The following is a 13,513-nucleotide window of genomic DNA, read 5'->3' as shown; positions in this document are numbered from 1 at the left end:
CTGGGGCTGCATAAAATGGATTTGACTGACACACATTGAGTCTTAAGGAAAAAAAAAAGGCCTGAAGGTTTATGCTTCTGCAGGAGGAGACCCTAGCTGCAAATGGAGGTAGAAAGACCTGATCGGACGCTGCTCCTGTTCACCCCAACGAACAGGTGGTAAATGAACACACTCACCTCTGTAAAAAGAGATACACAAAAGGTGACCAAGAGCATCAGTAAGACGTAAACTCTCCAGATCACAGGAGTGCAAAGAAACTGTTGGAAAAGACATGAACAGCAGTTAAGTTTAAATGCCTTGCTAAGATTTGCATCTGTCCCTAATGATTTGAGAAGCTGACTAACATTTCCCCAGTGGCAAGCATGGAGGAGGCAGTAGGAAGTGACAGTAATTCCTTGTCACAGATCTTGGAACATTTGATGCCAGATTCCCCATGGCATGGAGCTGCCTAACTCATCTCGGCTACTTAAGCTACTGCTGAAACCTGCAGATCAGGTGCCTGGGGCAGGATCTTGTGCCAAAATACTTCTGGGGAGCTGCAGCTAATGCACAACATGCAGCTCCTCTCCCTCTGTGTGCCTGCCCTTATACCAGGCTTCCACATGAATCCATCCTGTGCAAGGTGGCCGGGGACGAGCTGCAGGGCTCGGCCGTTCCTGATGCGCAGCACAGCCGGAGGCAGCTGCCTGCACCGTGCCCTGGCTGAGCGCCCAGCAGGGCTGAGGCAGCCTGGCCCATGTGAGCTCGTGGTGCTCCGGGCACGGGCAGCGCCAGTCCTGCCCACTCGCTTCTCTGGCCAAGCCTCCTCCAACATGCAAAACTACAATCCACCCTATTGTGCTTCTCTGTTAGGAAGAAAAGCTCAGCAAGCTATAAGTACTTTTTCTTCTCCCGACTGCCACCCAGTCTTTAGAGAAGGACTACCTCATTAATCAAGGTCTTGTCAGAAGGATGTTAGAGAAGTTTGAAAGGACAGTCATCAGTCAACATCAGATCAGCAAATTCATTTCCAAGATGACTGTAGCTGTAGCTTCTGCTCTGTATGCTTAGGTAAAGGGCCAGCAAAATATGTGACATGAAAAGGAAATGCACATTTTGTTTGCGCTTACCTGCATGCCACTGTACACAGCATCAATGTCGGCAAAGAAGAGGAAGAGGCAGATTGCAAGCTGGAGGGCCAGGAGGACTGAAAATACATCTAGGGAAAGAAGAGCATTTGTGGCCCTGGGAAGGAGGGGAACTGGTGACCAAGCTCTACAAATATGCCAAGAGGAGTCCCAAATTCTAATGCTGTAAAACTGTCATCATGTAAAAAGCCTTTTTTTTTTTTTTTTTTTTTTCCCCAATAAAAGAAGAGCTGTGGAATTGAAACTAGAGGAGCTCCTCCCCAGCAGCCTGTTGCAAAGCTCACCACCTACACTGCCTTTTTTTTGCACAAGTGATTTGGCACATTCTGATTCTTATACAACCATGCAAAACTGCCTTGAAGGAGCACTGCTGTAAGCCACACCAGCATCCCTTCTCCTGCGCTCACTTCTCCACATGCTTAGCCGTACACCTAGACCACAGGCAGCAGAGGAGACTCCCGGTTCTCATGGGCTGCCCTCCCAGGGAGAGCCAGATGCTTCTGCAACCGAGAGGTTGCAAAGATGGGCTGTACCCGCACCTTCACAGGAAGAATTTGTCTGGCTTTGCATCCATTTCCAAAGGAGCAAGAGGCCACACAGAGATGGCAAATGCGTCAGATGTCCAGAGGTGCCAAACTCCTGGCAGTTACCAGGAGCTGAGCTTCTTAAAACTACCCGGCAAGTTGTGTCAGCAGTTCCCAATGGCCTCCTGGCAAACTTCTCACTGCCAGGGAGGAGAGGGGACAGGGCTGAGTGGATGGCAAAAATAAGGGGATTGCCCTTTACTTCCTTCTAGAGATTGTCCCAAACAGGGGTAAAACACAGAGAAGTGTATGCAGATTTCTCAGCTGACAGAGTCCTATGTCCCATCTCAGCCTGGCTGCTTTGTAGGGCATCTTCTTTCTGGTCTCACCTGTCTTCTGCAGGTGATCAATGCTCTGTGAAATGGGTTTGGGACCTGCTTTTTAACAAAATACCTAACAAAATCAACTCATCCATGAGCTGCAATTGCAAAGGAGATATCAGTCAAATAACGGCTAGAAGGTCTAAATCATCTCTGCAAAACTCAGAAAAAGAAAGGTTATTGTGAGAGGATTTAAACAGTAATATTATCATGGGCTTTTCTCTTGCATCTCTAGGAATGGAAGTCAGGCAAGGTAAGACTGAATCTCAGAGGAACTCTTTTTGATGTGTGCATTTTGAAATAAACACAACTGATTCTCATATGCTCCCTGTGGTCACAATAATACACAATTCTGCACTAAATCAAGCTCATCATCTTCTGCAAAGCACACATTTTCCAAAACAAGGTGCGGTCTCCTTTCTCAGCTCTGCTCTCAAGGAAGGAGCTAACATAAGCAGTGCTCACCGAGTTTTTTTGTAGTGGAGAAGTAGGAGGTCACATACACCACCTATTATTTCACATGACAGTCACTGGTGTGGATACAGAAATAACCCACAGCATCCCTCCCCTAGCAGCCTGTCCTGCCAGGTTTATTTTGGGTCAGAAACAGGAGTCTGCAGAGTACATGTTACTCCAACTTTACTCACAGTTAGTGTAGATGGGCTTCCGAAAGGGCTTTCCCTTAGAAAAGACAAAGGCCACAATGATGCAGTTGATAGAAGACAGTGGCCACAGTGTTGTGTCTTCATAACTGAGGACAGTGCTCTGGGGACCACTGCTGGTAGCATTTTCCCCTGGGCTGGTGGGGGGCACAGTCTGGTTCCCTGGAGAGCAGTGTCTGTAAGGTAACACCCAGCATTTTGTTCTTGCTCTCTCCAGCAACAACGAGCTGCAAACAGCAATTCCTTATTTTTTCAAACCAGCCTACTATAATAACCAGGTATCACCCACCAGAGTGAAAACCATACATTAAAAAAAACCCAACCAAACCAAATCAAAAATATCAGCTTACTTTTCTGGTGTGTGCCAAAATGTCAGCTCTCAGGTGAGCAATGACATTGGTGTGTGGGAGACATGGCCATGAGGATGTGTGCCCCAGGTGCCTGCACGCCAGCACACTCGCCCTGTGATGCATCCATGCAGCAGCAGGGAAGTGGCCGTGGCTGAGCTCTGGCACCTGGGAGCATCCCCACTGGAACACCATGCTGGGCCTCCTGCCCTGCCAGTCATTTCTGCATGATGGTATGCTGGTCATTAATAGATACTATATAATATATAATACATGATATAATCCAGCTCTGGAATACTGAGAGAGGCCTTTTACCTTTCACAAACACAGAAACTAGCCAGCTTCCCACCTTGCAATCATTTTTTAAGCCAAGTTGGATTCTAAAAAACCCCACCCCAGGGCTGTTTGTTTCCCGGAGGAGCTGTGTGGCTCAACCCTGGGAGACAGCAGCACAGTGGGGTGGAGGGAGGCCGATGGGCCCCAACCCACTGCCCCCAGCTGCCACCCGGCTGTGCCAGGGATGGGCATCCGCCGCAGCTCCGGGGCACGGGCACAGGCACCAACACTTCTCCCGTGTTTCCACCCTGCACCCTTCAGAGAAGGCGTTTGAAAAACATGCATGTGTTAGTCCTTGGGCTGGCCCTTTACATTTCACTGTGGCATCTGCAGCAACTTAATCTGTCTTGGCAACACTGCTGAGTACACACATGGTTGGGCACAGAGGGCGGGGAATTGTCCCGCTCCAGGTCCTGCAGTGTGCCTGGCTGCAGGCCCTGGTGAGGCTGGAGCGTCCCCCGCACACAGCAGCAATGTGACGTGCAAGCTGGAGATCAGAGACAAAAAAAGAGAGACTTACCTCTGGCTGGCCAGTGCTACATACCAGGGCTGCTGCTTCACCAGAAGGAAGCCACAGGTTTGCATGGCTATGGTAAAGCACACGTTGAGGATGATGGAGAGCAGCAAGGGAGGAGAGATGAGCTGTCCAGGAGGGCGATAAGGTGCCAGCTTTGGATAGGCTTCAGTCAAGCTCACTGGAGAGAAACCGGAGGAATTTCAGTCCATGGCAGCCCAGCCCATCAACATCCCTCTGCATTTGCTGGGCAAGCAGAGCCACACACAGACCCCTCCATCCGCTCATCACAGGTGAAAGCTGCAAAGCCTGGCCCTAATAAGCAGGCAAGAAACGGCTTTGATCTCCACTATTTTCCACCTTTCTCTGAATCCCCCCCTCAGGAAAACACACAGAGAAGATGGGAAATATTATCCCATCCATGGGAACCTCCCCTGGGAGTTTAAGAGCCGTACTGGATCTCATGCTGGGGATACACAGGAGAGCCAGGAGCTGAAGCTATGCTGTCTGAACTCCACCAGCAGTCACCGGAGCAACTACTCCTCTTCCAGTCAAGTCTCACACCCAAGCCCTATCAGTACAGAGTTCAGCAACGGTATTTGCAAAGGACTATGAGCCCAATCCCACACTCTGGGCCCTAGAAATTGGTCTAGCATCAATGGTTATTTCATGTTCCTGACAGCAGAACTTGGCTCCTCATTTTAATTTTTACTGGGAAATTAAGTCAACTATTTACACTTAGGCTCTCAAACAGACATAGCTGGCTTCCCCAAGCTGCTTACTCGTTAAGCAAACCAGAAGAGTAATGATGACATCTTGTATCAAATACTGGTGATTTCCAAAGATCTGCAGTTGCTGGAACAAAAACAAAGGCAGTGCCACCTGAGAACTGATGACAAATTTGATCATGCAAACTGTAGTATCCAATGCTATTTCAGAGCAATGTCATGCCAGCAACAGCAGCTTCACGGCCCTGATGCATGAGGACTAGCAAGCCCAGCGTGACAGCTGTCAGCCACATCCCACTGAACCCTTTGATAATTCATAGCACTTGTGGGCAATCAACATCTGAATGTGGCATTGAATGTTTTCCACCCTGGTTCCAGCAGAGAGCAATGCCCCTCGGACCATTTTAGATTCGGTCACACACTGCCAGCCCACAGTGATAGCACTGCCAGGTTTGAAATATCTTTGGGTAGTGGGGACATGGGCAAAGTTGGTGTGCCCTGACTAGTGGCTGGGGAAGCTGTCCCCTTATGGTGACCCACCAGCAGCCCCTGATTGCCACCAAGCCTCAGCTGTGCCTTGCAGATTCACAGCAGCTCACTTTGCTTTCTGCCCTTCACCCTCCGTGGGACTGTGCATGGAAATGGGCATGAACCAAAGGCAAGAGAGGTGGCCCAGACTAAATCCATATGCGAATTTCCTTCACTGTTTTTCTTTCCATGTCTTAGACTTTTAGAGGATTCAACACATACTGGTGATACACAATGGTAATTCTTCCTTCCCACAAAGGTAATTCTACCCTCCTTCATCTGCCTGAGACACTCACTTCTTTTTCAAGCCTTTTTTTTCAGCAGAGAGAAGCATCTGCTCTCCCAAAGCCCCCATTTTACAGCAAGTCCTGCTCCTGGGCCTCTACCACTCAACTAGGCAGGACTCACCCCCTTCTAATTCCCTTTCTTCTTTTGGAAGAGATGAAGTTTTATCACTGGGCTTTTTTCCCAATTCCCAATCTATCCCCTGCCAGTAATTACCCAGCTTTTCACATCTTTGTTATTCCTTGAAGCCCTGTCTACCTTTTCTTCCCTGCCAAGTAATACCACTAAAGATAAAAACCTACAATGAGCACAGTGTACTGCTAAAAGATGGGCATGAAGCACTTACCCAAAACAGCAGAGCTGTACCAACAAACTGAATCAGGCCGTAAAGGGTCAGGTATTTAACCACAGCAAAGGAAGCAACCAAAGCAGCTCGACCTTCCCTGCTCAAAACACAAAACAAAGCTGAAAACTCCACTCAGAGCTACAGTACTGTGATTTTAGTGTTATAGGTGGTTCCTGCTTTTAGGATCTGTGTTTAGATCTCTAAGACTAGAAAACAGCTCAAATTCCATAGACAAATATTTTGGCCTTAACATACTGCAAAGCCACTTAACTACCTTTCATCTGCAGTGTTTTGTTTTATTCTGCAGCTATGGTTTTAATCCCTGGACTAAGCTGCTGTTTCTCTTTCATTATTAATTTGCTCAGCAGTCCTGGGAATCAAGAACATTTCCATACGAACAGGTAATTGTCTCTGCATACATTTGGTCAAATGGCAATATACTGGCTGCTCCATGACTGTGTGCAGTATGTGGATATATATTTTTTAAAATAATGGCAAACAAATCTATTCTGTGGTCACTGTTAATACTTGCCCTTTCATGTGACTCTACTGCTGTACCTGTTCCAAAAATACCGGCCACCACGGGCAGTGCTCTCCTAAAACTACAAAAAACCTCTCAGCACTGGAATTTGAGGATCAAAACCAATTCAAAACCCTTTCTGCTGTAATTTATATAGTTACCAAGGAACTAAGTTTAGTTTATCAGCATCTCTGGGAGTAGCGCACTCCCACTCGTGACCCCTCAGAACAGGTAGCAGCACCCCCAACTCCACCAGGGCAGCACCCAGCAAACTTACCTGATCAACTCCGGCACACACTGGATGTTAGGGATCTGGGAGGTGAAAGGCGAGGCCACGGATGCCTCCTGCTCTGACAGTGATATCCCTGCATGGGCCATTTTCAAAGCCTGAAATCCATGGGAGTCAGAAGAAGGAGAGACATCCATCCACCCCTCCCACCCCGCACAGTGTGTTTACTGGTGCTTTACAAGTTTTGCTTCAGGTGTCCTCTGTAATTGATCTTCCTCTATTCTGTGGCCTAGCTGATCTCATTTTCCAGATATCTTGCCTTCCCTGGAGCTTAAATATTTCTTTTGTTCATTCAATCCCATTATACCTATTTATAATCCTTTGAACTACCTCGTATGCTGTTTCCCACACTGGAGTCTGTGCATACCTCTCCTGTTAAACAGTCTCCTAAACTATTTAAATTACCATTTTATCCTCTTTTTATTCTTTTCAGTCTCCTGTTCATATTTCTTGTATTGTTCCCTTATCAGCTCTCTGGACTCCTCACCTCTGGTTTACTGCTCAGGTGTAGGCTATGGACAACTTTGACAAAGCATGATAAAGCATTATTATAAAATTATATTATTGTAACATATTTATTATAATATATTATTGTGATATTGTATATAATTTATCTGATATACTATATAATATATTATAATAATATAATAAGTAATATAATAATTATTTTCATGGCAAAGACCCTCAAATCTACAATTGTATAAGAAAAGTATAAGAAAAAGTCTCTTGCCCCTACTTCTGGGGGGAAAAAAAACCCAACACAAAACAGTAATCCTTTGTTACTGTATATGTTAGTATAAAAAAATGCGTGTAGATAGTATTACAGTGACACGCTGATGGAGTGGACCCACTGGCTAACTTGGGAAATGCTGGTGACAAGAAGTGGTGTTGGACAGACTCTCATCACAGCATGAGAATGGGAGATGAACTCCTACATACCCCGCAGTCATTGGCGCCATCTCCACACATACCGACATAGTAACTGACGGAGAAAAAAAAGAAGGAAAACCCATAAGCCTTGCACGTATTTGATCCTGTGGTGGAGCAACCACTGTCTTGGCACTTGCAGGTACATCAGGGCAGGGACTTGTGTTGGCCCTGGAGAAGGGAGTGGCTGTTTCCAGAGGGCAAATTGTACACGGGGAGAGGATGGGGCAAAGTCCACCATGCAGAATTAGGATTAAGTTTTGAAAGAGGCTATAGTGGAAAAGGGAACACTGACACTATTTCAGACAGTATTTTCCCCCTGGTACCAGGAGCCATGGAAAGGGAACAGGCTGTGCGCATTTGTAGCAGCTCCTGTGGCTGAAGCTTGGCTTTTACTGGCACTTTCTCCTTCACTGTCTTTGTAGACCCAAAGACACAGGAATTGCTGAAATAATACAGCAGCTCACAAGCCACCACACGTGATGTCCCTCTGAGAGGGCAGGGAACTTCATCTCCAGAGGAAGCACCTCATAATCAATGATTAACTTCTTTTTCAGAAAGGTGTCATGTTTTGTTTATGCTTAGCAAGCAATATCCATAGTTAGTGTGAGTCCTTCTTGGGGGAGAAAACATTCCTTTGGGGGACCTGAAGGAGAATCTTTGGGGACAAATTCCCATCTGCATCAGGTTGTTTTCGGCTTTTCTGAAGCTGCAGCCAGGACAGTGCCAGCAGCCACGGCGGAGATGCTGAGAGTGGGCACTATTAGGATACACAGGGGTCTGCCTCTTTATTTTTATCTCAGCCTCATTTAATGCTGCCTTCTGTACTGCACTGGTGAGGAGCAGTGGGTAAGTCTGGGCAAGAGGTGCAAAGGGATCCCTGTAGGGAAACTGGGAAGAAGGTGTCCACAAAGGATGCGAATAGGGGTCGCATGTGGAGGAAGGGAGGGTTGGGAAGATGGGTCTGGAGCAGCACTAGCTGGGACAATTACACTTTAAAGAAAACTTGATATTGGCCTGGTTCAAGAAGAAAACAAAAGAGAACCTTACTCAAGTTTCTGAAACTCTTCAACAAGGCTGGACTTCTGGCCAGGAGACATCCTAGCAAAGACAGTCGCATTCACCAGTATCTGCAGGAAAGAGCAACAGACTGCCTTGGGGCAGGCATTTGTGCCCCCATCGTTCCACCAAGGCATGATCAGGCCTCCCTGATGGGTGCCTGACACATTCATAAAACCCTCTAATCCCATCTCCCAAACCCTACCATGGTTTTGCTACCCTTAGGGTTCAGGTTTCCTCCAACACCTGTTTTCTGCCTTGCCTGTTCTGTAGGAGATGCTGGGACACCAGCAATCACCGTGTGCTCTGCAGCATCCTTTAGAGCAGCAAGGCGTTGTAAGTGTTTCCCAAGTGCAGAACAGATGGTTGATGACAGCAGCAATAACACTGCTCAGCCTGAGGTTTCTCCTACCTGAAAATCTGGCCAGAGAGTATAAAATCTGAAAATCTGTCCCAGCACCAATTATTTTATGGACTGTGTAACAGCAGTTGAAGATTTCTGCTTCTAGATGTGGGTATTTCATGTTCCTGATGCCCTTGCTGAGCAGAGGCCATTGCCAGCTACGGTAGTAGCACACGGGAATGGGGTTGACGTTTTTAATTAAACTGAAATTGAGAAGGTGACCATGGAGTAATTCCACTGCACAGCTGCTCATAGCACCACAGCCACCCTTGTCATGTGAGGTCTTAGAAAATGCTGAAAGCAAGTTGTTCAAGTTAAACATGAGGCATGGTGGGAGGCTGCCCAGAGCTGTCAAAATGTGAAGTGACAGCATTACAGCTACAGACACAAAAACCCCCACCTTTCTGCAGCTGGAACACTACTGCCACTTAATAAAACAGGGAGGGCAAGTAAGTGCTTTGTTTCCTCTGAACTTACTTTTGGCAGCAAGTTGTAGAAGTACTTTATAATAACCTGATAGGACTTCCCATTCATTGCAAAGTGGTAGTTGTAGGTTTCTCCTTCCAAGGTGATCTTTTCCTCAGTGTTAGCACATACCTCCAAGAAATAAGACAGCATTTATTCTCAGACTGAAGTCATAACATGCCATTTCATTTCCATCTCATCAGCCTCCCACCAAGCATCCAGTGATACAGCCTTCTGCAGCATCCTTTTGTGAAACTTTACACCTGGCACTACTTGATTTTCTAGCTGTGTTTCCACACATAACTAAACCCTGTTAGCCACTGGCTGCTAGTTTAGATACTGAAGTTTGGCCCAGCAAATAGTCACACAGACAAGTATGTATAATTGCATTAATTCTGCACACTTCCAGCGTGATTGAAGAGGACACTGCATCTACAAAGCCTTGCCAGTTATTCATGTAGTTATCTCACTGAGCAAAGAACCACTGGATTAATTATTTCTCCCTAACAGGTGCATGGTTCATACCACACCTCCATACACCCTGGGGTAGATACAAACTAGGCCACGGGTTTCCTCTGTTCCTCAGAGCTACTTCCAAATCCCCAGCAAGGACTCAGTTATTAGACATTAAAAGCTTTGTTAATTCCCAGTGGCACTGGAAAGCAACCATCCCTGGCTGTGCTTACACGGGGAGCAGCTGTGTTTGCTTTGCAGTCTTCTGCCAATCGCCAGGCAATGGAAGCTGGAGCGGAGCCCTCTGGTTCCTTTGCTTCGATGAGGATGACTTTGCTGCCTGTGTGGATCATACCTGCATTCCTGGCCACCGTTACAGCTGTCTGCAAGTTGTCCCCTGCAAGGACAGTGGAGAGACAGGCACCTCACATCTGCCATAGCATGGTGGCAGCCCAGGTAGACCATGAATATGCAATGAAGGATGCTGGAGGAGTGAACCTCTCTTCTGTGTGCCTTGTGACAGACAGCACGGCTACAGAAGGAGCCCAGGGGACATACCTGTGACCATGACGCTCCTGATGCGGGCGGCAGCCAGCTCTCGTAGCACAGGCTTCGTCTCCTGCTTCAGGCGGTTCTCCATCACCAGGAGGCCCAGAAACACCAGCTCAGACTCTGCCTCCTCTCTTGGAGCAAGGACAGAAACAAACACTCTGTTTACCCAGGGATGGCATGGAGACCCTCCCTGTGGCTATTATTCAATGGGAAAGCCATGCTCGGTGGGAAAAATGTATGCTCCACAGGGAAACACAACTCCTACGTGTTCAAGACAAGCAGTGCTCAACAGGTTCAGCCAAGCTGCTGATCCACTACACTGCTGTCCCTAGGAAGGAGCAATGCAGCAGAGATGCACGCGCAGAAAGAGGGACAGGGATTTGCGGGAGCTGGCTGGCTGAAACCCACAGATTATGGCACACGCAGTTTCTGTTGCAGTTCCAATCTACTGCCATATAGAAGCACAATAATAAGCTTTCATTACCCTTTGATAACAGATTCTGAAGTTCAGCTCAGAAAGCCTTGCAAGAGCAGTAGTAAAGCAGATAATTAACAGTGTAATCAGCACCTGCTGAGAGGAAGATGTTAGATGGTACAGCTTCCCAATAGGTTTCCTTCAGTTGGAGAGGAGGGGAAGGTTTGGGTCAAGGAAGGTCGGTTTGGGGCAGGTTGTAACAAGCAGATAGGAAAGTAACCCCACAGCGATACCAGCCGCTCACCAGCACACGTTACCTCTCTAGGCTGTTCACATCTACATCCTTTCCAAGGTTTAGCACTTTATGGGCCAGGGCAATGACTCTGAAGCCTTGGCTCGTGTATGTCTTAAGCTCCTTTAAGAAATTAACTGGGACTGTTTACAAGAAAAAAGTTTCATGGTTAGAATATTCCATCCTTGCTGATTGCTTTCCTAGGGTTACCTGCCTGTCCTTTAAACCCCTTTATAGCCTTAGCTGCTGCACTGTGGCCTCTCCTAGAAGTCAGCTGGTTTATACCAAGGCTGTGTAACTGACTGTTCAAATAAGTGATCTATGTGTCTGTTCTATACTTCCTAAATGCATGTTAAGGTGCAGGTAGAGAAGGTGAATTACTGGGCAGAGGACAAATGACTGACTTCATAATTCTGTCCTAAGCTCTACTGCCTGAATGACCGAGGAAATTGTTTTTATATTTATGTCTTAATGTGAGAATTCTTCCAAATTCTAAATTTTCAATTCTCTGATCATTACCATGACTCTAAAAGCAGAGTTCCTTTTAAATTTGCAGTATTTTGTACTCACTTTGTTCTGTAATCACAGCTTTACAGGATGCTACCTAATTATTCATTACGCCGTAATCAATATAGAAACAATCAAGACAGGATAAGAGGAACTATTTAGAAACCTGAGAAATTGGAACATAATTTTAAAGACATTTTTCTTAATGATGTTGACTTGTTTGGAGGTTTGTGTCATTAGATCTTAGATGGTTCTAAACTAAATCTTTCCATATTCCCTCAAAACAGTCTTCACCTTTTTCAGGTCTGTTCCATCTGAAATAGCAAACCACAGACCATTGGTACTGTGTTTGCTCGGCATCCTTTTAAAGTATGCAAGTGAATATGACCTGAGTTTCAAGTTTGCAGACAAATTTGAGTACAAGCCTATAATATCATTCACATACAAAGAAGAAAAGCTTATGTGTACTCGCAGAGAGGTGACAGAAGTCTTGGCTCAAGTGTTATTACAAATTATCCTTAATAACAGTAATTTGCATGTCCACAGCGAATTCTCCATTGCTGAGATTTAAGGCCTTTGCAAGCTGGGTCAGTAACTCAACACTGAATTTACAGGGTAATAAATTAGGAGGAAATTTGAGAACTTGCATAGCACAACACACTTGCTGTGACAAATGCAATTACCATGATCCTACATCTGCTCTGAGTATTTTGATGTATCAACATTATTTATGCATTATATCTTCAGCTGATGCATATCAGCTAAGGGGTGTATAGAGGCTGAACCTCAGGCCATGCATCTCACTAGCTGTTGGGCTCTTTAACTTACAAACAATAAAAACGTGTTTTAGTATTAAGTAATGACAAGCCCAAGGCTTGTTTGTGGGAAGAGTTATACACATGCAGTTGCAGTGTGGCCAGTGGAAATCCTTTTAGGATTAAGTCCAAGTAAACACCATAAAGTTGCCCGTTCCCAATTCTATACCGGTATCTTGTCTGCAAAAGCTGGACACTATTTCTGGTGCTCCTTTCATGTACAGGTCATACTGTTCTTCTCCGATCTTCTGTGAAACAACGGACATCCTTTGCAGCCCGGACGAAAACGGGAATTGATGTAGGATTGCTATTCCTTCCACAGGAGCCTGGAAGAGGTCAGGGAAGCACGATATTATCCAAGTCATTGATTACACAAAGCAAATCCATTCTGAATTTTAGCTCATTTGAGTCTTTGTTGCTAAGGTGATTTATTATTAATAGAAGACTGTGTCACTTTTGCTGCCCTCTGGCTATGGGATCAGATCACTGATGACAAGTTTAAGAACCATGGTCTCAACAAATCTGTCTTCCAAGCATACTTTCCAGGAACCTCAGTGCTTTATATTTAACTTGTTTTCCAGATTTTGTCTCAGCCTTTCTCCTAATAAGCACGTATTAAGGTCGTATTCCTGCATCTACAGTCCTGGGAACTGAAATTTGATGAGTTACAGTGACATTACCATGGGAACAGAGCAATCCTAGAAACAAGACTGATTTCCTTGTTGCCACAGCACTGTCTTCCTGGTATTGCTAGCACAAATCATACTCCTTCCACTGGGAAGAAGCTGGCTGGGTTGACATTTGGACTGGAAACACAAATTTTCGACTGTCAAAACTTGGAGCTTCCCAAGAGTACTTCTAAGAGGAAGAGTGAAGCAAACAAGACCGTGCTTTGGGGTGAGGCTGACAAATCTGCTAGTCGGGTTGCACAACCATTGGCAGCAGGACTAATGGACACACCTCCGTACTTCTCGATGTAATGCCTTGTTCTTACTCGCATTGCCTCCTCCTGCAGGTGAACTCATGCTTTAGATGTTTA

General features: G+C 46.0%; 1 protein-coding gene across 2 annotated transcripts in view; it reads right to left on the bottom strand.

The window, feature by feature from the left end:
* Positions 1 to 13,513, bottom strand: part of LOC141962961 (putative cation-transporting ATPase 13A5) — a 34,172-nt gene that overhangs the window by 1,591 nt on the left and 19,068 nt on the right. The window contains exons 16-29 of one of the 2 annotated variants that reach the window (XM_074911742.1): positions 12,644 to 12,800; positions 11,178 to 11,295; positions 10,452 to 10,576; positions 10,127 to 10,290; positions 9,453 to 9,572; positions 8,564 to 8,643; positions 7,526 to 7,568; positions 6,575 to 6,684; positions 5,778 to 5,874; positions 4,673 to 4,745; positions 3,897 to 4,071; positions 2,679 to 2,869; positions 1,110 to 1,198; positions 177 to 257 (exon numbers count right to left, since the gene is read on the bottom strand). In XM_074911742.1, the coding sequence (XP_074767843.1) occupies positions 177 to 257; positions 1,110 to 1,198; positions 2,679 to 2,869; positions 3,897 to 4,071; positions 4,673 to 4,745; positions 5,778 to 5,874; positions 6,575 to 6,684; positions 7,526 to 7,568; positions 8,564 to 8,643; positions 9,453 to 9,572; positions 10,127 to 10,290; positions 10,452 to 10,576; positions 11,178 to 11,295; positions 12,644 to 12,800 (1,623 nt within the window). Of the gene's footprint in view, positions 1 to 176; positions 258 to 1,109; positions 1,199 to 2,678; positions 2,905 to 3,896; positions 4,072 to 4,672; positions 4,746 to 5,777; positions 5,875 to 6,574; positions 6,685 to 7,525; positions 7,569 to 8,563; positions 8,644 to 9,452; positions 9,573 to 10,126; positions 10,291 to 10,451; positions 10,577 to 11,177; positions 11,296 to 12,643; positions 12,801 to 13,513 lie in introns of both variants that reach the window. The other variant, XM_074911743.1, reaches the window with a different exon arrangement.

Source organism: Athene noctua, chromosome 8 (assembly GCF_965140245.1).
Source record: "Athene noctua chromosome 8, bAthNoc1.hap1.1, whole genome shotgun sequence".
NCBI classification, from domain to species: domain Eukaryota; kingdom Metazoa; phylum Chordata; class Aves; order Strigiformes; family Strigidae; genus Athene; species Athene noctua.
Note: the sequence above shows the minus strand (reverse complement) of the source record. Positions and strands in the feature narration are given on the sequence as shown.